Below are 26765 nucleotides of genomic sequence, written 5' to 3' on the forward strand. Positions count from 1 at the left end.
GGAATAGGGGAGTACTGGTTTCAGGGTTACTGGTTTCCCTTGTGCACAGGTACCAGGCGAAATTAGCTGCTTCTGAGCATGCATAAATCAAACTGCTTAGGTTTTCTGCGGGAGGATGAACAGCTGCATTCATTTTCAGTCGTTCGAGTGCATCTTTCAAGCTGTAAACCTAAGATCTCCTCCTCGTATTTCTAGGGCTCTGCTTGTGTGTGAGGAAACAGATTGTACCCAGTTCATAGAAGCTGCTGACCACTCGCCAGCATGGTGGTTTTCACATGCAATGCGTGTGGAGAGTCTGTGAAGAAAGCACAGGTTGAAAAACATGTGAACATCTGCAGGAACTGTCAGTGCCTTTCTTGCATGGATTGTGGCAAGGATTTCTGGTAGGTAGAGTATCGTATGCTCACTCAGCAGTGCTTGTCACCAATAAAAGACTTTCCTACGACATATTAAAATCAGGCAATTTCTGAATAATGTGTATTTGTATTTGAAAATTATTTATAAATTTATTTATTGTATAACTTCAAGCTTAGTCACCCAAGTTTGAACCACCAGGACAACTAAACCCCGCAGTAAACAGAGGTGCAGTATTTTATGGTTTCAGCTTGTGATCACCCACAACTGCTACTATTCAGTTATTGCAGAGAGAGTGAGATTGGCAATAACACTGAAAATTCTGAATTGGGTTGTCACTTCTCAGAACTCAGAAGAAAGCAGTGCCACTGTCTGCTTTCTAAATATAAATATATGAATTTGCGTAAGAAAATAATGTCCTCAAATAATTATTATGTTTTTCAGTACTTTACTGACAAAGATGAAGTTCTATGTTATTCATTGCTTTGGGCGATATTTACACATTGGTCAGAGCTACAATACCACATTAGTATATCTATATTTAGGAATTAGGTTTTTGCAAACATTTTCACCTGCTTTTCTATTGTTAAATGGTGTCAATATGAGTAGTAAAACACAGATAAATGTATTAATAGCCATGTATATGTTACATATACAAATGTGCCTAAGTTAGAGAGTCATTAAGAAAAGCAGCACTATACTGAAGAGTCCTCTGGTTTTGCAAGTCAGAAATTTTTACTGAAGGCTGTAGCATGGCAGAAATGTCAGCAGTCTTACAAGCATATACTTTACTCATATAAGCATTGATAGTATTAGGATTTCAATGATAGGTGCTATATTTTACTTCCATTTGTTGGGTTTGTAAGTCTTGTGTGGTTCAAAGGACTCCAGTGAATTACAGTTAAAAATCTCCTTTGTTCAGGGGTGACGATTATAAAGAGCATGTGAAGTGTGTAAGTGAAGACCAGAAATATGGTGGAAAAGATTTTGAAGCCAAAACTAACAAAGGAGATGCTAAACAACAAGAGTGGATTCAGGTAAGATTTGTACTATATATAGATATGATAAATGGCTGTTGTTTATAATTGTTAAAGATGCAGCAGAGGCTATATTTGATCAAACGGAGGATCTGTTTTCCTAGTATCCACAGCTTGCTTTGGCAGTTTCTTAGTAGGTCTGTTGCTTATCCTGGTAAGGAATGCACCTTTTGTTTATTTTGAATCTATGTCTTACTAGTTTGATAAGGCATATGAATAATACCACTGATGTCAACAGATCAGTGCCGTTGTTGAGATGGAACATTCTTTAAGTACACTGTTCAGAGGCAGTGTGATGTGAATGCTGCTGCTTATGAAAATTGTTAGCTTTCCTCAACAGTAAGTCTCTTCTACATAGAAAGGTGAGGGATAATTACAGCGTGCCCTTTCCTCGTAGTCTTAAGACATCCACAAAGCCGTTTAGAAAACAGATTTTCAGAAGTACAGGCAGGCTTTCCAGTGTCCAGTATCTTTAAATAATGGGAAGCAGGGCAGCAGTGCTGTTCAAGTAAATGCCACAAGGTCCTGGCCTGACCTCCTCTGTTCTCCTGTGCTGAGATGTGCTGTGGTATAGAATACCCCTTTGGCTAGTTTGGGTCAGGTGTCCTGTCTCTACTCCCTCCTAGCTTCTTGTGCCCCTCCTCACTGGCAGAGCATGAGAGACTGAAAAGTTCTTGATCAGGGTAGGCATTACTTAACAACAGCTGAAACACGGGTGTGTTATCAGCATTATTCTCAGACTAAAACGAAAACACAGCACTGCACCAGCTACTAGGAAGAAAATTAACTGATAGAGCTGAAACCAGGACACGTACCTTGCATGTATCACTTGATCTTTGTGCTTCTTTGCTGATTTAGTTCTGTTTTTCTTCATTCAGAAAATTCATGAAGTAATAAAGAAGCCAAACATAAGCCCCAAAGTGCGGAACATTCTGGAGCAAATGCGTAGCTTTGATAACATTCCAAGAAAAAAAGTAAAGTTTCAGGTATGTTTTAATAGAGATTTGTTGTAGTGAGAGCCACTCTCTTTTAATAAAGGTGGGAGAAATTGCTTTTTTGGGCATTAGTAAATAGGTGGTGTAATAGTGGAGTTTCAAATATCGTAGTGTTTGTAAAATATGTCTCCTTGCTCAAAAAGAATCTCTGTCACTTTAATTCGGTAGCAAGCCAGAGACTTAGCATTCAAGCTTAATCTCCATACATAGGCCTGTTCCTTTTTTTGATACCTTTCCTTTTTTTATATATATTTGCAATTTCCTTTTTTATATATTTGCAATTTTTAATAAGTGTTCAAGTTCTTAGACATACTCATAAAGGATTCTTATTTCTATGCTTTTATTTTTTTTCCTGGTAGAGGCAAGATACTGAGAGTTTTCCTGTGGCTCAGATTCTAACAGAATCCCCCACATTGCATGCTGCACTAAACTTTGCATCACAGCCAAAGCAAGTTCCAAATGTTTCATGTGGTATCAGTAAAGAATTACTGACAAGCTGGCCTTATTTATTTATTTATTGACTTATTTATTTATTTTCCTCTCTGTTCTGTGCCTCAGATTGTGAGGCTGAGAGAGATCATGATTTTTTCCAAAGCACTCGGATAGAACTTAGTAGAGCTGCAGTGAAATTGCTGCTAGCAAGCTGAAGGTTAGAATGCTTTTCTACAAAATCAGTATTCTAAGTAGGGAAAGTGATACTGTCAAGAAGCCTCTTGCTTTTTGGTAAGATCTGCAGCAGAAGATTAAAAGTTTTTGCAGTTCATTGTAGAAATTTACTGCTTTGTTTTTATTTTCAGCAGGAATTCCTGCAATAGCCCTAAAAACTTTCAGATGTTTGCATTGAGATATTTGCTTAAGTTTTACTTCTCTGTAATAAACTAAGCTATCCATTTAGGAGCATGGCTATCTGTCCAGTACACAAATAAGTAAGATCAGATCCTAATGTTTTACCTCATGGAAAGAGTCAGTCAGAAGGTTTGGCAGGACATTAACACAACCAGCTATATTCAAAAGCTTGAAGATTATCTTTTCTACATATTTAGCTCTTCTGGATTACTGTTAGTGAGGCAATTGAGAGGCTCTTATATTGGTATATCCTTGTAACAGTACACAGGCATTATGAGATTTAAGAGATTCATAAAGTAAATGTATCAGAGATGCATGTTTTTGGTTATTGTTGTTTTTCTTTCTGGCACAGAATTGGATGAAGAACAGTTTGAGAATTACTGACATCACCTTGCAAGACCAGGTGTGGGATATTTTCTCTGAAGCAACCAGAAACGTAAGTTAGAGGTACAACTTACAACTTTTGAATGCAGTCAAAAATGCTGGAAGGAAAACCTTTCAGCCTCCTTTTGTATATGTTAGCATAAATACTGTTTCCCATTGTTACGATGGATTATGTTATAATGTTATATTCCTAGACTAATTCCCTTGCTAATTTGTGGAACATACTGTTGCTGAAGTAGTTGTGTGTACTAAATAGGTTGTGATAAAAAACTTGGACATATTAATTCTACAAGAAAATTAGTATAAGACCAGGAACATTAAAAGAAACCAAATATGTTAAGGTGAGAAAAGTACAATTAAAACAACCAGCAGTGCCTTTGTTGACATCTTGCAGTAAATAGTTCCCAGCCAAAACCCAAGTCAGGAAACTGGATGGCAAAGCTAAGATTATTACTCAAGGGCCATGTATTTGGGAATAGGTTCTGTATACTGCTGTAATAGACCATGTTTTTGTCTGAATTAAAAAATCCCAAATACACAGAAAATTATTTCAAACAGAAATTATATATGTTGTAAGTTAATATTTCTTCTGTGATGCTAAGGTAATTAGCATTTAGGGTGAAAAGAAAAATCAGCCACCCCATTTAGTGCTGTTTCTCAGGTAACTGGTGTTACCGCTTGCAAGCAATTTAATTGACTCCAGATGATTAGTGTTATCCATTAATAGAGAAAATGTTCTTTATGTAGTAAAGTTGCAATGTCAAAAAGGCATGTAAAAATTGTAATAATCTGTCTTTCAACAGAAGATTTCAAGTGAAAAAGAAATAGGCAAACCACAGCAGAAGGAAGAGGTGTATTCTGCAGAAACTGGGGAACAAGCAATAGCAGAAGAAAATGGAATTACAGATGATAAAACTGAGAGGAAAAAGAATAAGAGAGAACGAAAAGAAGAGAGACAAAAGAACAAAAAGAAGGAGAAAAAGGACTTGAAATTAGAAAATCAGGCAGAAGTAAAAAAGAGTAAAAAGTCCAAAAAAGAAAAGGAGAGCTTGGAGAATGAATTTGAAATAAATGGAAATGGCCATCAGAGTGAAGTAGAAAAGGAAACAAATGTAAAGAAACGCAAACATAAACATGCAGAAGGTATCCATCCTGCACTTTATATTCTTGCTTGTTTTCAAGATGCTTTTTCTGTATGCCCTAAAGCTCAGTAATTTATCTAAGTAGAATTTTTTAAATAGTAAGTTACATACATCAGATTATTTTTTAACACTGTGGTTGCACAGTCCTTTATAAAGTCTGAACCCCTTAGCAAATATAAACTCATGTTGCAAGAACAGAAACTTTAAGTCACATCAGAACTTTGTTTCTACTTCTGTACATTTTTGTGTATGTTTATCCGATTCTATCTCTAGAGAAACCTCCTATCACAACGAAGAGAATGAAAACTGAAAGCATTTCAGAAGACGCAGAAACAGAAGACAACAATGGCAATGAAGAGAGTGGGGGAAGAGGTAACATATTCTTAAAGGGGGAGTTTAGATAGTTACAAAGGTATTCTGCAAAAGCACATTAGCCAACATGAAAAAGGGTAACAGTTGTCTTGTAGCTCTTTGTAGCTCTTACATCACCCATTTTTGCTCAGTGAATCATAAATTGGACTTTAGCCATGCTGGACCTTAGTTGATACTTGGACAAGCCTACTTATGCCTGTCCTCCAACAGACTGTTACTGTTGGGGAATTGTCTGTACTTGAACATACAGATCGTTTATTTGTAAACATGAGCTCTCAAGTGGGTACCATGTGGGATTGACTACCTGTGCCCTAAGGGCAGAGAGATGGGATCTTTCCAACCATCCCTGTGTTACGGAAAAATTGCTGTTTAATATCTAAGCACAAAAGTAATAATAGCCCTGACCCCAGCCTTTGAAGTAGTGTATTGGTTCTTCATGTCTGTCCTATTAGAATCTTCAGAAACCACCCACATGACTTTATGCTTAGGTACCCTGCTGCTGTAGGGTCAGTAAGATACCAGCTGTTGTGGTAGATGAACTCGTTCCAAAATTAGGTGATTGAAGGCTGGCTCATATAGAGAAGACTTGTAAATACCTAATTTTATTAATGTTGTACACCTACTCATTTTGTAGGTAAATTCAACTGGAAGGGAACCATCAAAGCTGTCCTGAAACAAGCTCCAGATAATGAAATTTCAGTTAAGAAACTAAGAAAAAAGGTACTGTGGAACATGGCTTTTTTGGTCTTGCGAATTTCTTTCCATAATGTTTTAAGTTCATAAAGTCCTGCCCCGTATAAGCAAAAAAAGTTTGACATTATTTAACAATTGGCAGAGTATCAACTGAGGGGCATGTTCCTTATTGCTTACTGGACTACAGGAGAAATTCAGCATTAATTCTGCAAAGGAATAATAACATCATGATTTCAGTAGAGTAACATGAATGTATTATTGCTGAAAGTGGAATCATCTTTACTAACTCGGAACCATTCCTCTGTCTTTTGCAGGTTATAGCTCAGTATTATGCCATAGCTGGTGAACATCACAAATCAGAAGAGGATATTCTAGTCATATTTAATAAGAAAGTGAATAACAATCCCAAGTTTAAAGTTTTAAAGGACAAAGTTAAACTCCTGAAATAAGAGTTTGCATACTTTTCATCACATTGCGTTTTAATCGGACTGAGACAAATTCTTCTATCAGCTGTACAAATATGTTGCACTGGTCTCAAATTGTTTATGTGAGAGCAGAATTTTAAGACTGGATTCCTCCTCTTTCTCTAGACTTACACAGAACATTTTCAGATATTTTATTTTTTGATTTTATGGAAAATGTATATTTTTTGGTACAAGTTTTATGGGACATTGAAAATAATTGTTGCCTATTGTATTAAAACTCTTTTAATGATATAATTTATAGGCAAGAATGTTTATCAGGACCTTGATTGTGTGTCTTTCTGCAGAAAATATTGTAAGAGAAACTAGCATTTTCATATTCAAAACCCCACTGTGGAATAAATGTTTTGTTATGCTAAAATTCTATGACTGATACCCCCTTAATACAGGGTTTTAATAACCTGTTAGTTCTGTGTAATATAGCCTGTTAATTCTTTGTTGTAACATGCATAATAAAAGTGTCTGTCAAGTTTGTGGATGTAATACTGCACAATCAGTGGAAAATCTGAAGACTGTTACCTGTATATGCACTGCTACTGAGTGTCTTAATTAGTGACACAGCTGACTTCAATGCAAGGGCTCACTTAGACCAAAAATGGATGAAATAAATTGCTTTGAAACGCCACCTTCAATATAATATATCTTGCTACTTTATATAATAAACCCACAATTTACATTGAATTTGAAGAGGCTCTTACGTTGCTGTCACCAGAATAATTTAGGCAGGCCAGAAATCCTGCACGTATGTAAGAGACAGAGTTGTCCAGGAAAAGTTACTTGAAGTCTACAAAGGTTTAATCAAATGCAAAATAGTTCCAGATAGGAAGTTTTCTACCATGAAGTAGTCTGTTAAAAACAGTGGTAGAAAGCCAGGGTAGATCTCTTGCAGTATAAGATGTTTTGGCAAAGTACACAGTGGTTTCCAGCAGATACACTTTTATAAAACTCCATTGTGAAAATACCTGAATTTATAGGAATTTTGAATATATTAGAAATATGAAGAAATGAACTGTCTGTTACACTGGGTCCAGTTTGTCTGAATACATATATGTCTTATAAAAGTTGCAATAAAATGTCTAATTAAGATCCCTTAAGTGTTTGTTTTTAATTCATGAAAATGGCTTTGAAGAGAAATAGAATAAAATTCATTTACAGACATGGAAACTCTTTGAGAAGCTTCAAATGAACACATTTCAAAAGCTTAGATTTCTTTGGTTTTGATTTGGGAAAGGACCTATAAAAGAACAAGTCTTTGTCAGCGAAATTGAACTAATACAGTGCTGTTAATCTTGTCATTCACTGTATTTACAAGAAATATTGTTAAATTATGATCCTAAATAGTTTTGCTACACTAATTGTTGCAGGTTTGTGGGGTTTTTTTTGTGTTTAGAATTAATTCCAAGTTATGCCATTCTTCTATGCTTCTTGTCTTCCATAGCTGTTGATCACATCACATGTTTGAACATGTGCTGAACCTTTGCTGATGATGCATACCAGTTCTTGTTGACCACAGCAGCAATTATGGATGCACTCGGCAGCTGCTATGGCTGTGGCAGCTAATTCTGTGCCATGCTTCAATCCTCTTCTCCCTTACCCTCAACCTAGGATCTCGCCTCCTTCTACACAACACTTCAAAGCACCAGCCCCATGTCCACACACCAGGGCTGACTTCCTGCTCAGTGCCACCACTCCCATCAGCCAGCTGGCTCCAGCCACCCCACAAGCTGTGCTGTAGCACTGCTGGCTGTTCTGTGTGCAGCAGACTGCATCACCTGCATGTTTTTTCAATAAAGACCTACTATTTTCTTGGCATGCTCACAACCTCATCAGCTGCATCTTTTTTCCTTTTTCAGGCAGGTAAGGGCAGATTGGATTGTTTATGCCATGCATTAAATATTCACAGCAAATTCTTACTTTGGAGGGTTGCAAATTGTCTTTCACAGCTTGGGAGAATGACAGTTTCTGCTCATGAAAAGTGCCATCTAATCTCTTAGACAAAGCATCTGATCTATATCAGATGGAAACAAAAGTCTAAAAGAACCTCTGAAGTTGTGCAGCAGTTCTCTATTCAGTCTAACAGATAACCAGATACTTGGTTCCTGTCACTGCAGTGTTCTGGTGTCTTATGCTCAGGGTTTACTTCAGTGATCACTGACTGAAGCAAAGCAGCAGATTAATGTTCAAGAACACCACACATCAGCTTAAAGCTGAAAATAAGGAGTATTGATCAACAGTACCCAGACAAGCTATCTGAATAAGATTTGGCCTTAGCATTTTTTCCTGCAGTAGCTGTTGTGATTCATAACAGCTCAGATGCCCAACTTCCCCTGTGCATTGCCACAGCTGTGCTTGTAGTGCCTATGTAAAGTGTAAATGTGACTTCTGCATCATATGCTCTCCCATTCTGCATAATAGGCAGAGCAGCACCATCTGAATGGTTTGGCAGACATACATCAAATTAATGCCTATACTGATGGTCACTAGTAGGAGTCTACTGTGTCCAAGTCCTGTTAGGGTAGTATTACCTCATTATACATCATTACAACAGTATTACCTTTTCCTAGTTAGTCTGTTAGCAAAAAGAATGGGTGGGGGGAACAATGTGCTTTATAGGTACGTTTTTCTTGCTGAATATTACTAGAAACGCTGTAGTATGGTAGATACATCTGTACTTCTAATTACAGATGACTTCAAGTGCTACTGAAGTCCATGCATAGGACATTACCTCTGTATCTTTTCACTAGACGATAGATTCCTTGGAGGACTGAAATTGGCTTTCCCACTTAACAGATTTGACCTTTAATTTACTCCTTGCAACTACTGATGTCTTGATCAGATTGAAACTACACTGTTCTTTAAAACTACCAATTTAGTGATAGTCATTTCAGAGGAGGGCATAATCCCTTGCTGACCACTCAGAATATTTCATGGTGACAGATAACCAGTAAGGCCTAATTTCTATTCGGTGATTAAACGGCAAACTTCCAGGAGTTTTTTAAATCCCATGGATCTGTTGCAGTGAAGTTACGTACCTTGGAGGCTCTTTTGGTTTTAAGTGAGGAGGTTGTACATCCTTAAGATTTACCAAATGCAAGAGGGCAACAGCACCGATTTATCCAATTGCATTCAGAGAGCATGTAATGTTTAAAAATCAGTATTCCAGATAGTGTAAGAGAACAACAGCAAGGCACAACCCACAGGGGCGATGTGAAAACTTGTTGAGCACCTGAAGTTTAATTAATGTGCTCATTAAGTATTATTATCTGATCTCAGCTTCTAAGTCAGATGATTAATATGATTGAACAGCTCTTAAGTCCTCATCTGAGTGACTTTGGAGCCTGTCACCTTTGAGGACAAATGACAGGACTGACATCCTTCTGTGCATGCTTGCTTTTGAAGAAGGAAGATCTAGCTCACAGTAACTGCAGTGGTTCCGGGTGTTTTGAGTGTGCTGACTGCCAAAGTCATGTGGGTTTTCTTTTTAACTATTATTTTATTTTCCACCAATTGTATGCTTAGTAGTCACTGTTGATGTCAACTGGCACAATGAACTTAGGAGAAACCATCAGATAACAGGTATGTAGCATTATAAAACGTTCCAGACTATGTTTGGTTTTATTACAGAAATTCATTATGCTGGTTAGAAGATCATAAAATACACCTTTCTTCCTTTCTAAAATAGTGTGCCGGAAACGGAGTGTCTTGGTTTGCAGAGTGGGGAAAGAAGAAGTAAATTAGAAAACTGTTTAAAGCTAGTGGCTTTCTTTAGAAGTAAGGCACAAACATTTAAGCAGGGAGTTTAATCACTGAAAGAAAAAAGCTTCAAAGGAAGGTACCTGTTCCTTGGGCTCAGTCCTCCACTGTGTCAGTGCATTAGAGTAGTTCATTCTTCTTTCTCCCAGTGAAAACTGATCCTCCCACCTGGTGCTATAATCTGATTGCATCAGGACAATGCAGTCAGCCCCTGACAGGAGCAACAGTTTAGAGCTGGCGACCACAGGATACAGACACCCAATACATGATTTCATTCAGAAACTTTTAAAGCTTAACCCTTCTTAAGGAAAGAAGAGAGCAAATATTAAACTTTTCCTGTGAGATAAGTGAAAAAAGGCATATTGTTCTATACATTGAGCTGTATTTACAGGTTACAAGCTATCTCAGGCAGTATATTCAACAGTTATCCCTTTCTTCTCCCAATTTAGCCTTTAAGAAAAAACAAGAATAAGTCCTCTAAGTTTCTTTTCTGATCTGTCAGCCAGGAAAAGCAGCATATTGTATTTCCCATAGTACTTTCACAGGAAGTGTCACTTTATATTGAATTCTAAACTTCACCTGGACTAGAGGAAGGTTTAGTAGTAACTTTCCTTTGTACTTCTTAAAGTACCATTCCTTTTGCACCTGTAACCTACTGCTTTTCTATTGCACTTGTTGCAATAGAATTCATTTTGCACCTGAATCCTCATGCTTTTATGCTCCCACAGGGTAAGGGTGGAAAAGACTTCAAGCTTTTTGGTTGATTGGACTATTTTCCTGCAAGACTGCAGATCACAGAGCTTAGTCCTTTCTCAAATAAATCTTCATCTTATTTTCCATTTATCCTTTAAAAATGTACTCTGGAAGACTTACAATTGTCCAGTCTTCAGAGACCATGTGTTTTGCCCTCCTCATCAGCTCTCCTATATAGAAACTGCCTTTGCCACTCAACTCTGTATCTGAGTTAAGCAGAAGTAAATTAACTGACTTCATACACAAGTAGCTTTATAGCTCCTGAAATGACTTGAAAGTAACAGAAAAACAGAAATTGTGTCTCTGTATGCCTACCCATTAAACTACTATTTCCAAACTTCTAGGTGGAATGCATTAGTACTAAATGAGTATCAAAATCCTAATTGAGGCCTAATTGCAATCAAGCTCAACTCTCACATTGATTTGTTTTATTAGAAGAAAAAGGTGCTTTGAACATTGTGAGATCTTTCTCTCAGGCAGCATGAATACACCTGACAGTATTCAAGTCACTGCATCTCACTTAGGTGACAAACTGAATGAAAAATAACACCAGAATTCCACCTGCATTGCAGATGGCTCAAAACACATGATTTTTTACTACTTCATTCTGTTCTTTGCAGTAGCCATGTAATGAACTCTCGTGAACCAGCCATTAATGTATGAATACAAAGCATGAAGTGTACTTTTATACGTTTGATTTTCTGCCATTCTGCTGGCCTTCGACTCTTGATGATGAGAAGGAATTCAAGGAGGGATACACAGGTATTGATGCTGTCATACGAGACAAAGGCTGAGGTTTTCATGGGCTGGACAGGACCAGAATTTTCTCCTAGACTTTTCTTTCTTACCATTAAAGTAAGTGCTTCACTTAGAAGCCAATACTTTGTGCCTGTGTTTCTGCCTTGGACTTCTAAATCAATTGCTAGTATAAAAGCTTTTATTGAATTGTAAAGACATCTCTTATGTTTCAAGCATTTTATTGACTTTTTTTTTTAACATCCATCCATTCTACCATTTAATGCAAGACATTTTATGGACTGTTCATTCCTACAATTTCCTTGTCTTGTACCATGAAATACATTTCCTCTTCCCTGCTTGCTGCTATAGTTCTGTCTCACTTATTCTGCCTTTGAAAGTTCAGCTTTTTTGGTGAACTTTCAGAACCTAAGTGGTTTCAGAGCATTGGAGAAATTTTCTATGAGAAGAAAAAATTGGAACTCAGCCTATGTTCTTAAAGACCTGCTCAGATTAACAGATTAGCCAGGGCAATAACAGTTGTCCAGGTAAAATCTGAAATTGAGGTATTTAGTCTTCAAACCAGCAAGTATCTTCCTCTCTTCCTGTCTCTCCCTGGCACTACAGCACTCTATGGCAGTGTTCCCTCTAACTCTGTTGTTCAATTACAATACCAAATCAAAATACACAAAAAAATTACCCTACAGGATGCATAAGCAGTCATGGACTGTAAGGACAACAGTAAAGAAAACCTGCTTATAAATGCTTATAAAACCTGCTTTAAAACACCTGAATTAAGTGTGTAAGAGCACACTTAATTGTTTTGATTTTTTCAGGACTCCAAGAAAAATTCTCCAGGCAAACAGCATGAGGTGAATTCCATACTGTGTGCATCAGTGAGGTGTTGCCATGCTGAACACATTATGAAAATTATCTGTACTTTCCAATCTTGTTAACAGTGAGGTCCATGTCACCTCCAAAGAAACTTTGTCCCTACTTCACTACAGCAGTCAAACCATGGGCAGTGGGGACACAAGACCATCTCCAAAACAATCATTAACATCTTACCACAGCCAGAAAAAAAAATGCTAACCTCTATGAATACAGAAATAAAGTGTCATGCCTAAGGAAAGCAATACTCCTATAGAGCAGATGTTCGATGAACAATAAACTTAAATGCCCATTCCCACAACTGACAGTCTGTCCTGATAGTGTGATTTGGATCTGTGATCTTCATTATTAAGAAAACCCCACACTCCAAAACTGTAGGATGTTCATAAATGCCCCAAGTATGAAATTCTTGTATTACTACAGATGCATGACTGCACAAACTTTTTCTTCAGTGAGGAAATCAATTTCAGTAATTCCCAAGTGTTTCCTTTCCCACCCTCCCACATCTGGCCATTTGGTTTTGCCTCTCTACCATCCCCTGCATTTCTGCAGGCTTTTAAAACCAGATCAAATCCTCAAACTGAGAAGTATTAGATATCACTACTGGGGACTGAGTAGTCAAGAACGATTATAGGTGGAGTATTGCTGCCAAATGCTTTGTATCATTAAACTGTAGTCTCAGGAAAACATTTTGAGAGCCATTGTACTCCCTAAGAAAGTTGGCATAGTTAAGTGAAACTAACCTCAAGAGACGATTTAGGAGAGAGAGTAGAAAGATTTACATAGCGACTTCTAGGAGAATAGTTTATCCAGATTTATTTCATAGCTTTTGTTTACATGTTTGAAGATCCAAGCTGGAATGAACAGTCTTAGGTTCTTAATGCCAGTTACAGCAAAAGGCAAGGGCAAAACCTTGAAGCTACCTAACCTTTTTAATCAGGACAACTGAGAGTGTTGAAATGATCTTCCATTAAATCAATACTTCAGATTAAAGTAATGTTCTGGAGCAACAGCTTTTTTGTATTTTTCAGACAAGTTTCAAGATGAAGAATACCATACCTAGATGAATCAAATGACGTTATACATTATGTCATGCATTCTTTATCTGCTTTCTTAGATGCCCTCTTTGCCTTTTCAACTGCCTTCATCTTTTCTGTTTTCTTTCCCTTCATGAAGTTCAAATGCTTGCATGTTTGTATGTAGTGCATTCTTGGTATCAAACACACTATTGTATGTATTGTTTCCTTCCTAAAGGGCCAATTCAGGGCTTCACTGTAATTTAATACTCACATGAGAACTCAACTTGAGTTCAATAGTTTGTGTATGTACCACATTCAGTGTCGACTGAGTTTTAACTTTCAGCTGTTTTTCAGATCTGCATGAAGTTATTCACACCAAGTGCTTTTAAGTCATTCTCTGACTTTTTTTTTCCATTGTATGCTATTTAAAAAAAATAAAAGGATGCTAGATGAAAGCAAGAGAACTGTAGTACTATTTGAAGGCTTTTTTCTTACCTAGATGAGTTAAGACAATGTATTTACGTTTTCACTCAAGTGTAAGAGAGGATATGCAATGCTTTACTGCAAGAATAATGTAAAGAAAGCATTGAGAATCTCTACCCATCCAATCTTTTTACTCCTGATAGCGAAAGATAAGCAGCACAGTATTATTATTATTATTATTTAGTTCATGAATACAAAGCAGAGAGTATTTTGCACAATCATTGCTCAAAATAAAGAATATGCCTACACTGCATCCAACATACTTCAGCTAAAAATTAACACAGGGAGAGAGAAGCCAGCACTACTTAGATAAGAAATGAAGACAATTTTCATCAGGTCTTTTGTGAACCAGTAACATCTGGGGCAATTTAGCTACTGACTTCTGTAACAGGGAAAAAGTTACGAACATTTGCTAGAATACTAGAAAACTAATTTGACTTTCTAAAAGTGAGAATTTAACTGGGAAGTCTAATTATAAAATTTATATGTACCCAATCAAGGAACATAAAAAGCTACCACTTGTTTGTGTTGTTAAGGTACCAACTAATCAGTAAATAGCAAATACACACCAAGCAACAAGGAAATAATTAAGTTCAAAATGTCCAACCAGATTGCAAAATTCACCCCTTACTTATAACTGCAAACCCTGAATATTTAAAAACATTCAAATAACTTACAAAACATTCTTTTCTATTCAAAAGAAAAGAACATGAAGGTGTTGAAGTCCATTTCTGAAAATGTGGGAAGAATTCACATTATATGAGAGACCAGGAATTCAGTTAACACAACAACTTGCTGCAAACTCGACCTTTTGTACATGTCCTTCACAGAATCTTCAAATTCACAAACCCCTCTCACAGATGGAAAACTAAATTTACCAGATCAAGCACAATATTTTAAAATACATCCTAACGTTTCTGCAGGGATTCTTTAACTTGCAAGAATTACTTATCCAGCAGGCCCATTGTTTAGCTGCTTTGTTAATTAGATTGTTCATGTTGTAACAGGCTCAGCTCAGCTCCTGATTGCTATCTAGTCTTTAACAGATTAGTAATTTCTGAATCAGAGAAGCTCTGTGAAAAGATCACAGAGAACATCTCAGCTCTACAAACACTGAACATAAGCGGTTCAGTTAAGGTCAATACTGAGCCAGAGAAGGGAAGCTCTTATTTCAGCTCTTTGCACAATGCCTACTCTGTAGGTAAACAGGAGTCTTCAGTTTAACAACACTAACAGATCTTAACCTTTTCAAGCATACATATTTATTTAATTGCTATGTTTAAATCAAAGATATTTCCTATGAATAGCTTTTGCAAAGGAAGTACATGAAGATTTCCTTTGTTTCTTCTTTGAATCACTAGCATGAAAGTGAAGGCTGAGGTAATCATTTCACTCAAAGGAAATAAAACAAAGAAACCTCTATTTCATTGCTAAGAAAGCAGAGCTCAGAGGCTCCCACGAGCTGTTAACTTCAAAATATTCAACTGAACTACATAAAAAATAATCACTACAGTCACTAAGGACTATGATGTGGTTGGCCCTTATATAAAATGCGTTCTAAGGCTGGGAAAACAATTTCTGCCATGGCTCCCATCAAATTCAGATATAAATGAAGGCCTGAATTTCTGCAGAGAAAAGAAAAAATTGTTCCATTCCTTTATCTTTTTGGCTGAATTTACAAAAAACTCAATGCAAAGTAATAAAGAACAACCAGAACCCTCATTTCCCTTGTCCCTAAAACCTCACTCATCTATAAAACAGGGGACAATAGGGTATTTAGGAAAACATAGTGATTTTTTTTCCTGATAAATTACTGTTAGTATCCCCTTCGCTGAAAAGATATCTCCACGTGGATTATACAACACAGAGGATCTACAGATTGGGTTACATGACAAATGAAGAGCCAGTGCTGTTTCTACAAGTAACTGTAGAATGCAGTTGTACCTACAGTTCAAACCAAACATAAAATAAAATTATAACTAAATACATTGAAAAAAGCTTAGTCTTATGTACTTTTAGGGTTCATCATTGCACTAGTTCAACTGATGTAAGTCTACTGAGTCAAACCTGCTGTAACACTGTGAGAACTAGCTTATATATGCAGAATATCTGTTATTTTATTAACACTTTAGTTTCTTTCCCACCCATTTCAAAGAGCATTTGGTAAGGTCATTAGGTACACAACAGGTTTAAAACCGGTGCAGGTCAGAGAAAATGTAGCTTGTACCCTAAGTAGTTTCTACCAGTTAGTATGTGCCCATAGGATGGCCTGACATTTTTTAAGGTTTACTGATCAAATACATAATTATTTATCCCAAGCCTACATTCCATTCTTCTTTTCCTGTTTTCTCAGTGTGAAACTACAGAAGAGTACCTGGAAGGCTTTTATGTTGATAAATGCTGAACAACATGCAAAGAATGCACACCCAGTTCCCCCGGCCATGGTCACGGACACCTTCCACTACACCAGGTTGCTTAAGTCCCCGTCCAACCTGGCCATGAACGTAGGGATGGGGCATCCACAGCTTCCCTGGGCAACCTGTGCCAGTGTCTCACCTCCCTCACAGTGAAGAAAGGCTTCCACGTACCTAATTCAAATCTCCCCTCTTCCAGTTTAAAGCCGTTCCCGCTTGTCCTATTTCCACCCACCCTTATAAAAAGTCCCTCTGCAACTTTCTTACATATGCACCCTGTTTTCCCCTATTTTTCTTATTTTGACAATAGCCCTCACTCCAGCACTTGTATCTACATCACGCCGTTCGCTATTTTCAATGGGGATTAGTGCGGTTTATGCACTGGGCCTTTTCCCGGGGCATCACCTGCCACAGCCGCGCTCCAGCAGCGCCCGGCGCTCTGGCCGCCGCGGGGACCAGCCGAGCAAGCGCTCGGCGAGGCTACCATAAGCTCTACCCGTACAACGAACCCTCGCCGCTGCCCTTCCGCATGCTCCCCCCCTGCCCCTACACACCGGGTCACCGCCCCTCACGCCACCGGCCGCCGCGCTCCCCGCCCCGCTCGCGTCACTGCCGGAGCGGCCCAAGATGGAAGCCGGCGTCGGCGGCGAGGGCCCGCTCCCGAGGCTCCGGCGCCCTTTACGGCCAGGGGCAGAGCCCCACGACCCGCTGCTGCCGCAGCCGCCTTTCGAGGGCGGAGGGACAGCCGGTGCGTGGTGGGGCGCTGAGCCGGAGCCAGGCTCTGCTGGGCGGGCCGTGTGGCAGCACTGCCCGGGAGGGGAGGGCGGGCAGGAGCCGGCCCCGCTCACGGCAGGAGCTAGGGGGTTCCTCGGTAACGGGGCGCGCTGCCCCGCCGGAGGGGTGCTGCTTGGTGCGGCCAGCTCGGCTGTCCCCGGGTGCCTGGCCGTGACAGTGAGTACGATGTGACAAGCGAGACGTGAGTCATGTCGGGACGTGCAGCCGCGGATTTCCTGATGGGGTGGTTAAGTGCTCCAGACCTGAGCTGCAGGAGATGAGGACGAATCCAGGAAATGAAATATAAACCCGCCTGTAAACTCCATCAGAGCTGTTAGTGCGCTCGGCTGGTGATGGCGCGTGTGAAGGAGTCAGCATCCATTCCACTGCTGGGGGCACACAGGCCGCTCCGCCAGTAACTTCTAATGATAACGTTTAAAGTAGGAAACATCAAAGGCACCTTTTTTGACCCTGCATATAAATATTGAGTGTGTTAGCTGATTACTGTCATGTACAAAAATACACTTTCTGATCTGCTCGCTCTGTTGTCTTCTTCCCCAGTGAGGGAAAAAAAGATATTTTTCTGCATAATGATAGTTGTAGTTTACGTGCTGGAGGTATGCAGCATGATTCAAGCTAGCTGCTGAAATGAAGTTGAGCATCTCTTGTAAAGGAGCTGCAGTTGAGCACAAGGAAATGATTTGTGCCTGATTTTTTTTTTTTTCAAATATGAAAATTAACAAAAAAAAGATAGAAATAAGTAGTAAGTGGAAATACCAACCTGTCTGAATGCTAGATTAAAAAAAATGCTTTAGTAACACCATAAGGTTTTTAATCAAATAACCCTTACAAAATCTAGTCAGCTGTTAATTTCCTAAATGGATACAACAGACACAGAATGTGCTGGTTGTTAGTGCTTTATATTTTACCTAAGAATACGTTGCTTAGTCTTTTATTTCAGGAAATGTTCAGAGCTTTTTAGAATGCTTCCTCTGTAATACAAAGCGTATTATGCCAAGTATAAAAATTTCCAAAGATAAATGAATTAAAAGGATAAAGCATCGTATTTTACATAACTATAATCTTTCTCCATTTAATGACTGGCCTTAGTGCTATAATTATGCTCTTATTTGCAGAAGAGTCTACAGCTGTAGAGAAGAAGAAGCAGCCTCTTGCCAGACTGAATATTCATTCTGCATTCTGGATTTTGGCATCAATTGCTGTGACATACTACTTTGATTTTTTTAAAACTGTTAAAGAAACTATTCAAGCAGATAGGTAAGGCACTTTTTCGTACAAAGAAGTTTGTGTTTTAATCTTACAGCCCTACTCAGTCTGTTAAGTCTGAACACTGTGTTTTAAATCTTGGATAAACAAAAGGTACAGTAGAAATAGAGCTGGAAAAGAGAAGGCTCAGGGGGATTTTAGCATGCATATAAGTATGGGAGGATACATAGAAGACAGCCAGGCTTTTTTCAGTGGTGCCCAGCAAGAGGACCAAGGGCAATAGGCACAAAGTGAAACATGGGAGGTTCCCTGTGAACATCAGGAAACACTTTTTCACTGTGACTGAGCACTGGTACAGGTTTGCCAGGGAGGTCATGGTGTCTCCACCTTTTTTCTTTTTGAAGAAGAAACTTCATGCTTCTTGCCTGCTAAATTTGAATGTTCATAAACTTGAAACCTTATTAAAGCTTTCTTCAATGTTTCTGTTGCAAAATCAGTAGCCTGATTTATAGTGAGAAGCACAGTTGCAGTGGAGCCTATTTTGTTTAATTACTGACAAAGCATTTTTGGTATGGTAGTGTATTAGATCACTGACAGGTTCTGTTTCATTGTATTTCCAAAATACTTGAGGGAATAGTAATTGACAGGAGCATTGCATTGGAAAATTAAACTCAGTGATGTGTATTACACAGCTTTAGAAGGGCAAAAAGTATTTTGTAAAAGTAATTTAAGAAAAAACCTACAAGAACTCTAGGCCAACCTGTATAATTGCCTGTTCTGTTGCTGGACTAGAATGAAGATTAATGTGCAAATTGCAGTGTGCCTGTGCTTAACATGTTTTACCATGCTTCCCTCCCCACAGTTGGTGGCTTGCATCTGGCAGTTGTTTGTTGGCTGCATGTTTATCTGTTGCCTTTTACTGCATACTGTATCTTGAGTGGTATTGTGGCATTGAGGACTATGATACACAGTATCCAGCACTGATACCTATCACAACAGCTACCTTTATTGCAGCAGCAATTTGGTAAGTTCAAACACTGTACAAACTTCTGCTAAACCTGAGCAAGTCTGTGTTAATGGGATCATTTTATAACAAGTGTAATTTCTGTAATTCTACTAAGTGCGTTGGTGACACTACCAGTTCTAGGTAGCATGATTTATTCCACTTTTAACATTCATCCACACAGCAAAACTTGCGGCTGTTGAAACTATATATGAAGCCTACTTGTAGATGTACTTGTTATTTTCTGCCTTGAAAATTTAGGGGAGAACTGAAGTTCTTAGCTCTGTTAGTGTAAATTGCTCACCTCTGACAGCTGTTTATAAGGTTTACATGTTATAGAATCATAGAATAGTTAGGGTTGGAAAGGACCTTAGGATCATCTAGTTCCGCTCCCCCTTCCATGGGCAGGGACACCTCACACTAAACCATGTTACCCAAGGCTCCGTCCAACCTGGCCTTGAACACCACCAGGGGTGGAGCATTCACAGCTTCCTTGGGCAACCCATTCCAGTGCCTCACCACCCTAACAGGAAAGAACTTCCTCCTTATATCCAATGTAAACTTCCTCTGTTTAAGTTGAACCTGTTAACCCTTGTCCTGTCACTACAGTCCCTAATGGAGAGTCCCTCCCCAGCATCCTTATAGGCCCCCTTCAGATACTGGAAGGCTGCTATGAGGTCTTCACGCAGCCTTCTCTTCTCCAGGCTGAACAGCCCCAGCTTTCTCAGCCTGTGTTCATACAGGAGGTGCTTCAGTCCCCGATCATCCTCGTGGCCCTCCTCTGGACTTGTTCCAACAGTTCCATGTCCTTTTTATGTTGAGGACACCAGAACTGTATACAACAGAATCATAGAATATTTAGGGTTGGAAAGGACCTTAACATCATCTAGTTCCACCCCCCCTGCCATGGGCAGGGACACCTCACACTAAACCATCTCACCCAAGGCTCTGTCCAACCTGGCCTTGAACACTGCCAGGGATGGAGCATTCACAAATTCCCCGGGCAACCCATTCCAGTGCCTCACCACCCTAATAGGAAAGAATGTCTTCCTTATATCCAATCTAAACTTCCCCTGTTTAAGTTTGAACCTGTTACCCCTTGTCCTGTCACTACAGTCCCTAATGAAGAGTCCATCCCCAGCATCCCTATAGGCCCCCTTCAGATACTGGAAATGAGGTCTCACAAGAGCAGAGGGGCAGGATCACTTCCTTTGACCTGCTGGTCATGCTTGTTTTGATGCAGCCCAGGTTGGCTTTCTGGGCTGCAAGCACACACTGAAGCTGGCTCATGTTAAGTTTCTCATCAACCAACACCCCAAGTCCTTTTCCACAGGGCTGCTCCTAATCTCTTCTCTGCCCATCCTGTAGCTGTGCCTGGGATTGCCATGACCCAGTTAAGACAAAGGAGTATTTTTTTAGCTGAGAAAAAATTGTGCCTGATCAGTTTCTAATACAAAGGTCTTCATTATCAAACAATTCATAAATAGCAAATGTATACTGAAATTTATACTTCTGGCTATTGTTATATGAGCTTTAAGGTTTATATCTTGTCAGAGAATGGTACTTTTGGTAAGAGCTACTTTATGAGATTATAGGAATCAGAATTGAGCAAATGTGCACATGAATGAAAAAAATTATATACATATGTGCCAGTATATTTGTTTGCTCTTTGCATGAAGGTTTGTTCTCTCTAGTTTAGGTGTTGTATCTGAATCACTTCAGTCAGTATTTGTTTCAGTGCTGGGAAAAAAAGAAGTCTGAAGAAGACAAAGCTTCCCTATAATTTAGCATTAGTCAAATCTATATTCTTTGTAATGCAATTGTAAAATAAGTTGGTTTTCCTCCTTTCTCTTCAGTTAAATCTGCTTGTCTGGAAGTAAAAATTAAGGCTTTTCTCAGCTGCCATGTATGCCCATGGGAGAGCAAGAGTAGTTCATTTTCAGGTGCTTCATATAGAATCATCAACTAGGTTGGAAAAGACCTTCAAGATCAAGTCCCAGCTGTTAACCACAGGACTGCCAAGTCCACCACTAAACCTTGTCACAGCCTGCCTGACTACCCTTCCACTGAAAGATTTTTTCCTAATATCCAACATAAACCTCCCATGCTGCAGCTTAAGGCCATTTCCTCTTGTCATATCACTGTTACTTGGGAGGAGAGACCAGCTACCACCTTGCTCCCTCCTCGTTTTAGGTAGAGAGCATTAAGGTCCCCCCTGAACTTTCCTTTCTCCAGAGTAAACAACCCCAGTTCCCTCAGCTGCTTCTCATCAGACTTGTGCTCCAGACCCTTCACCAGCTTTGTTGCCCTTCTCTGGACCCTCTCCAGCACCTCAGTGTCTGTCTTGTAGTGAGGGGCCCAGAAGTGAACACAGGATTTGAGGTGTGGCCTCAGCATTTCTGAGTTCAGGGGGGTTATTGCTTCCCTAGTCCTGTTGGCCACACTATTGCTAATGCAGGCCATACAGAGATTCTGAAAGTAGAATGTAATTTTTACCCTTCGTGGGACTGACTGGATTTGCTCAGTGTAAAGTCTCTAGAAGCTACTGAAGTTTTAGGATGAGCTGTCAGTAAATAAGCAGTAAAATAAACTATCAATTTAATAAGTAGCTGCTGGGGCCTTTTTTTTTTTTCATAAAGAAACAAGTATTTTTTCCACATGCCATGTTTCCTGTGTATTACTGGTATTTCTATAATATGGCCGTTGAACTTACCAAGACCTTCCTGCTTTTATTTGCAGTTTCAATGTTGCCTTGTGGCCTGTCTGGTCGTTTATGACACCCTTGTTGCTTTTCATTCAGTTCATGGGTGTTGTGATGCTTGTGTCACTCCTGGGATAAATCCTTCAGGTAAATAATTGTTTAAGCACATAAAAATATGTATCCGCGTGAACTGCTTTATTAGACATTTAAGGATTGTAAGAATCCCTTCCCTGCTTTGTGTACGCTTCTAGAATGTTGACATTTTGTGGCATGTAGATCTAGACAATGAAAGGAAGTGATTAGTGAGAATGGATGGTTTGGGGGCAAGTAGCCCAAATACCTGCAGCTTTTCCCAGACTGGGAAAAACTCTTAGCGGAGTTGCTTGTCCTGATCGTAAAGGGGAGAAGCTATTAATGTCAGCGTGCAACTGCCCTTGTCTTATCTTCAGCTACACTCTTTTCATTTCCTGTGATGAGCAGTCCAGATCAACCTGCTACCTGGAAAACTGCCAGGTATCAGAAGTTCTTTGTTCTTTCAAAACCAAAGCAAAACAACCCCACAACCTTTCAAAGGCAAACTTGGGTATTTTGTTGACTTGAAAAACTCCGATGTTGAAAGCAGGTTCTCGCATCTTTTGTTGGAATATACTATTCAAATGAAACTGAAAAAGCTTAAGGAAGACATCAAAGACGGCTCAGTATATAGGGTAAGGGATGTCCCCTGTACCACAGGTGTCTACATCATCCATTGAAATGACTCCTTTCGGCAGTTCTTCCTTGCCATACTTCTCAAGGGAATGTGGGGAAGCCTCTTTCATTTTGCTTGCCATCATAAATCCTTTCCAGTGAGGAAGTCCCTGAGCATTTTTATGAGTGCATCAAGAAGAATGAGACAGTGCTGGATTTTGAGTGTAGCCTCTTACAGTGTCAGAGTTACAGGCAAAAAATACGTAATGGCTGGGACAATGAAACACAGATTTTGTTTGCATGAGCAAATTGAAACTAGTGTTGCAATTTTTCCTGTTCTCTAGATATCAAGAAGCCTGAATTTTTTAAGGAGGTAATTAACTTAAGTCATACTCTGACAACACCTATAGACTTCTGAAAAATACAATATTTGATTCAGAGCCTCTTTACTGCATTATGGGAGCTTCAGTCACACTTGCTGATGCGAACTTCTTCAAATCATGTTTGTTCTGTCATTAGCTATGTTCTGTTTGAGCACTGGAAGGATGTGGGGGAAGGACACATTTCAGTGTGTTAGAGCTGGTCGTATTAACAGACTAGAATGACCATTCTGTATTAGTTTGTATGTAGAAAGTAAGAAATACAAGTGAATTACAGATATCCTGAACAGCTGAATCTTATGAAAACATTCTGGTTTTCTATATGAACAGCCAAGTCAATTGTGTTATGCAGAATTTCTTAATTCTGTATTAGGCCAAATAATTATTGGGCTAATAATAAGGACCAAATTACTACTTGGTGATTCAAAATCATTAACTAACAATATCAAATTAGGACAAACTTGTGCAGTATATACAGCATTACAGTATTTTTGTTAAAGTTGGATTTGTTTCTTCTTTCAGCTTCATGTGAAGGACTCAAGCAACTGTTATCCTGCCAAGTGAATGTCACTTTTGTAACACTCCAGTGCTTTTATTGTTTCTAATACTGCTTGTTTGCTCTAACTGATACTGTAATTATTATACTGCCTGATTTATAAATCAAATGGACAGAACCATGGGTCAGCCAGTGGCTGGGAGAAAGCAACTGATTAGTAAATAATTGAAGGATACATAGGTTTTACCTCTCTTAGAGACATAAAGCATTTCCTCGCTGTTTTGTAAAGCTTTTATTTATATTTCATTTTTAAACAGCTGGGTAATAAGTCATAGAATAGTTTGAGTTAGAAGGGGCCTATAAAGCTCATCTCTGGGGACTCCAGAGATCACCTAGTCCAACTTCCTACTCAAAGCAGGTTGTTTCATTTGAAAATTCAAATCTTGTGGGATCTTAATACTAGGTTCTTTCCATTTGCAGCAATAAAGAGGCTGATATTAATTTAAATGCAAATAGTCATGCACAGTTGGGAAAATAAAGCAACATTGTCTGTTCATCTTGGCTGAGGTGCTTGATCATCTGGAAACCTGGGCACCATGTAATTGCTTGACCATTTTATATAGATCCGTGTGTTACATACTTTTGCACCCACACCTTTTGGAAGATAGGAGAATGTAGAAGCTGGATATTGAAACTTGCTAAAATTTACTTGTTGGGACTGGTGCTTGAACACTGGACCATTAGAGGAGACTGTGTTTTTCATTCCGACTTTCAAATTCACACCATTGCTGAATACAAAATACAGGAAATATTTAGTAATGAAAACGATAGACATTGTCTTTAGCTGCTACTGTTTCAGTACGGAAAAATGTTGCTATTGGTATTCAGTACAAAAGATCAGTCAAACCAAACTAAAATATATTTAGCACTACTGTTAAGTAGCTCATAGAGTAAGTTAACAGCTTGATTTTTTTAAAATGTAATATTTAAGTTTTCCAAACCCAGTTGTACTTCATCTTTAAAAGGTGAGTTGCTTATCTTCATCTTTTAACAATTTTTAACTATTTTACATGTGCATACACAGGTACATTTGAGTAACTTGTTTATTATGGTATTTAAAAAGCAGTGCTGCTCAGGGATGGTAATTATCACTGTATTTTTATTTGTCAGATATATAAATGCTCTAGCTGGTTTAAATTGCCTTGTACTCTTGAACTAAAATTACTGTTTACTACATGGTTTTTCACATTTGTTTTTCTGGACATAATAAACTTTGTATAAAAGTGATCAATTATTGTTCATTACTTAATTGTTTTAACTAATTCCACTGTTCTTGGGGAACACTGCAGTGTTCGCTGTAATAGATGACCTGACAAAATGCTGCTCCCCCTAACAGTTGTGTGAACTCCTTGCTTTTGTTATTTTCCTTACCATAAAATAAAGAACTTGAGGCAAGATAGTAGAAAGAGGTATCTTAATAGTTTGCTGAAAACTGTTATTAGGCTATCAAAATCCATACCTCTCCCTAAGCTTGAAGGTATTAGCTGGCTGCAGACCACCATAGGTATTTTCTGTATCGATTTACGTTGGTTTCATTTGAGGTTGAGAATGTGTATTGTCACCAAAGAGCTTTTTGCAGGTGACAAGGGGTGCTCTAGAATAATCTTGAAGTAAACAGTCCACATAGTGAAAATAATTTATCACAGTTATCCTGAAGCTCTGTAATATGAAAGCATCTTTGTTATTCTTTACAGGTTACATTACGTAAGGTAAAAGGAGAAGTTGGCACTTCCATAAGCTTTGAATAATGATGGATGTAGCTCAGAGCTAGAGGTGGTTGAAGCCTTAACTGTTTGACTAGTTATGCTTTCTATTTATATTGCTGTTATAGGCCTGACTGAAACAAGGCTGGCTTTCAGTTAAGTGCATTTTTCAAAAGGAAAATGGCTTAAAATACCTGTTTCTTGACAACAGGGCAAAATGAATAAAGGACTTGAGCTACTACTTCCTTATGCTTACCTACATAGGTAACTGCCTGGAATTCGTTCCTTCCACCCTTCTGCTATTTTGTATTTCTTCCCTGTTCTTTAGGAGGAATGTGAACATCAGGAATGTATATATAAGTCCAGAAATGTCCTTTATTATTTCAGGAAAAAAAACCTTTAATAATTTTTGGTTTCAGAAGACAAAAAGCCTTAAAGGCTGTTCTACGTTTTGTCAGTGGAAGTGGAGTGAAATAGATGGTGTCTTTTCATTTATTCCATTTATTTTGATGTAGCTGAACCAGTGGCTTAATTTCATGTGGGACAGAGGTCACTCACTGTAAAAAACAACCTTTGGACATTTGATACGCTACTAACAGATATGGGGTAAAAATGTAAGACCTGCCTGGCCAGAACAAGGACTAGTCTGTCTTGGTATTGGCCTCCAAGCTATGGCTAGGTACCTGAATTCCTAGAATTAAGGGAATTCATGTTGTATGCAACCAAAATACCATTTGAAATATTTAGTGTTTTACACTGAGCTAAGTTCCTCTCGATCCCTATAGCCTACCAACTGGTGCTCCAAGTCTCGAGGTTTGCATACCTTGGTAACTTATGATATGGGTCACAGTTACAACCTAGCAGGTGAAATTAAAAACGGTCAATATTTAAAATGGGCACAAAAATTGGGAAAACGACTGCATAAATAAACAGTAGACTAAATCCTGCAGTCTTTACTGAAGTTGTTGCTACTTTGAGCTGAGTAGATGCCACTCCAGCTAGCAATCACTGTAATACTATTGTCAGAACGGGACTTACTAAAAAAAGGTTAAGGTAAATTTCTGCCTTGGAAAGGTTTAAGAAATTCCTGAACATCAAGGTTATTTCCTGCCAATGGAAGTGCCAATTGCAAAAAAGAAGGTGGACTGTGGGGCCCAGAGCATGAACGTGTGGTGGGTGACACCACTGCCGCCTGTGTGCATCGCCGGCTGTTGGCTCCCCGACTGCGAGGCAGGCTCTATCTCCTTCAGCATACCCATTCTCCTTCTCCGAGTTTCCCACGCGTTGGCAGTTCCTCAGCTTTCCAGCCAGCCATTAACCGTCGGGGGTGTTTTGTCTACAGCTCGCTATCTTTCCCGCCTCCCTATCTAGGGAACATGTT

The 26765-nt window shown here is 38.9% G+C and overlaps 2 protein-coding genes across 2 annotated transcripts; both read left to right on the plus strand.

Annotated features, from left to right (window-relative positions):
• The first annotated feature begins 190 nt into the window (after nucleotides 1-190).
• Nucleotides 191-6954, plus strand: LYAR (Ly1 antibody reactive). The gene is made up of 8 exons (XM_057426693.1): nucleotides 191-383; nucleotides 1277-1391; nucleotides 2270-2377; nucleotides 3585-3668; nucleotides 4423-4759; nucleotides 5032-5130; nucleotides 5765-5850; nucleotides 6138-6954. The coding sequence occupies exons 1-8, from the start codon at nucleotides 262-264 to the stop codon at nucleotides 6270-6272; spliced, it is 1086 nt and encodes a 361-aa protein (XP_057282676.1). The 5' UTR covers nucleotides 191-261; the 3' UTR covers nucleotides 6273-6954.
• A 9988-nt stretch (nucleotides 6955-16942) lies between these two features.
• Nucleotides 16943-24908, plus strand: TMEM128 (transmembrane protein 128). Its single transcript, XM_057426695.1, has 5 exons — nucleotides 16943-17101; nucleotides 18264-18405; nucleotides 19217-19378; nucleotides 22097-22205; nucleotides 23648-24908. Exons 1-4 carry the CDS (start codon nucleotides 16981-16983, stop codon nucleotides 22194-22196), a joined length of 525 nt encoding a protein of 174 aa, XP_057282678.1. The 5' UTR covers nucleotides 16943-16980; the 3' UTR covers nucleotides 22197-22205; nucleotides 23648-24908.
• The last annotated feature ends 1857 nt before the right edge of the window (nucleotides 24909-26765 follow it).

The sequence above is a fragment of the Pezoporus wallicus genome, unplaced genomic scaffold (genome assembly GCF_028554395.1).
Source record: "Pezoporus wallicus isolate ANWC-B61680 ecotype Strahan unplaced genomic scaffold, APGP_CSIRO_Pwel_v1 scaffold_13239, whole genome shotgun sequence".
Classification (NCBI taxonomy): domain Eukaryota; kingdom Metazoa; phylum Chordata; class Aves; order Psittaciformes; family Psittacidae; genus Pezoporus; species Pezoporus wallicus.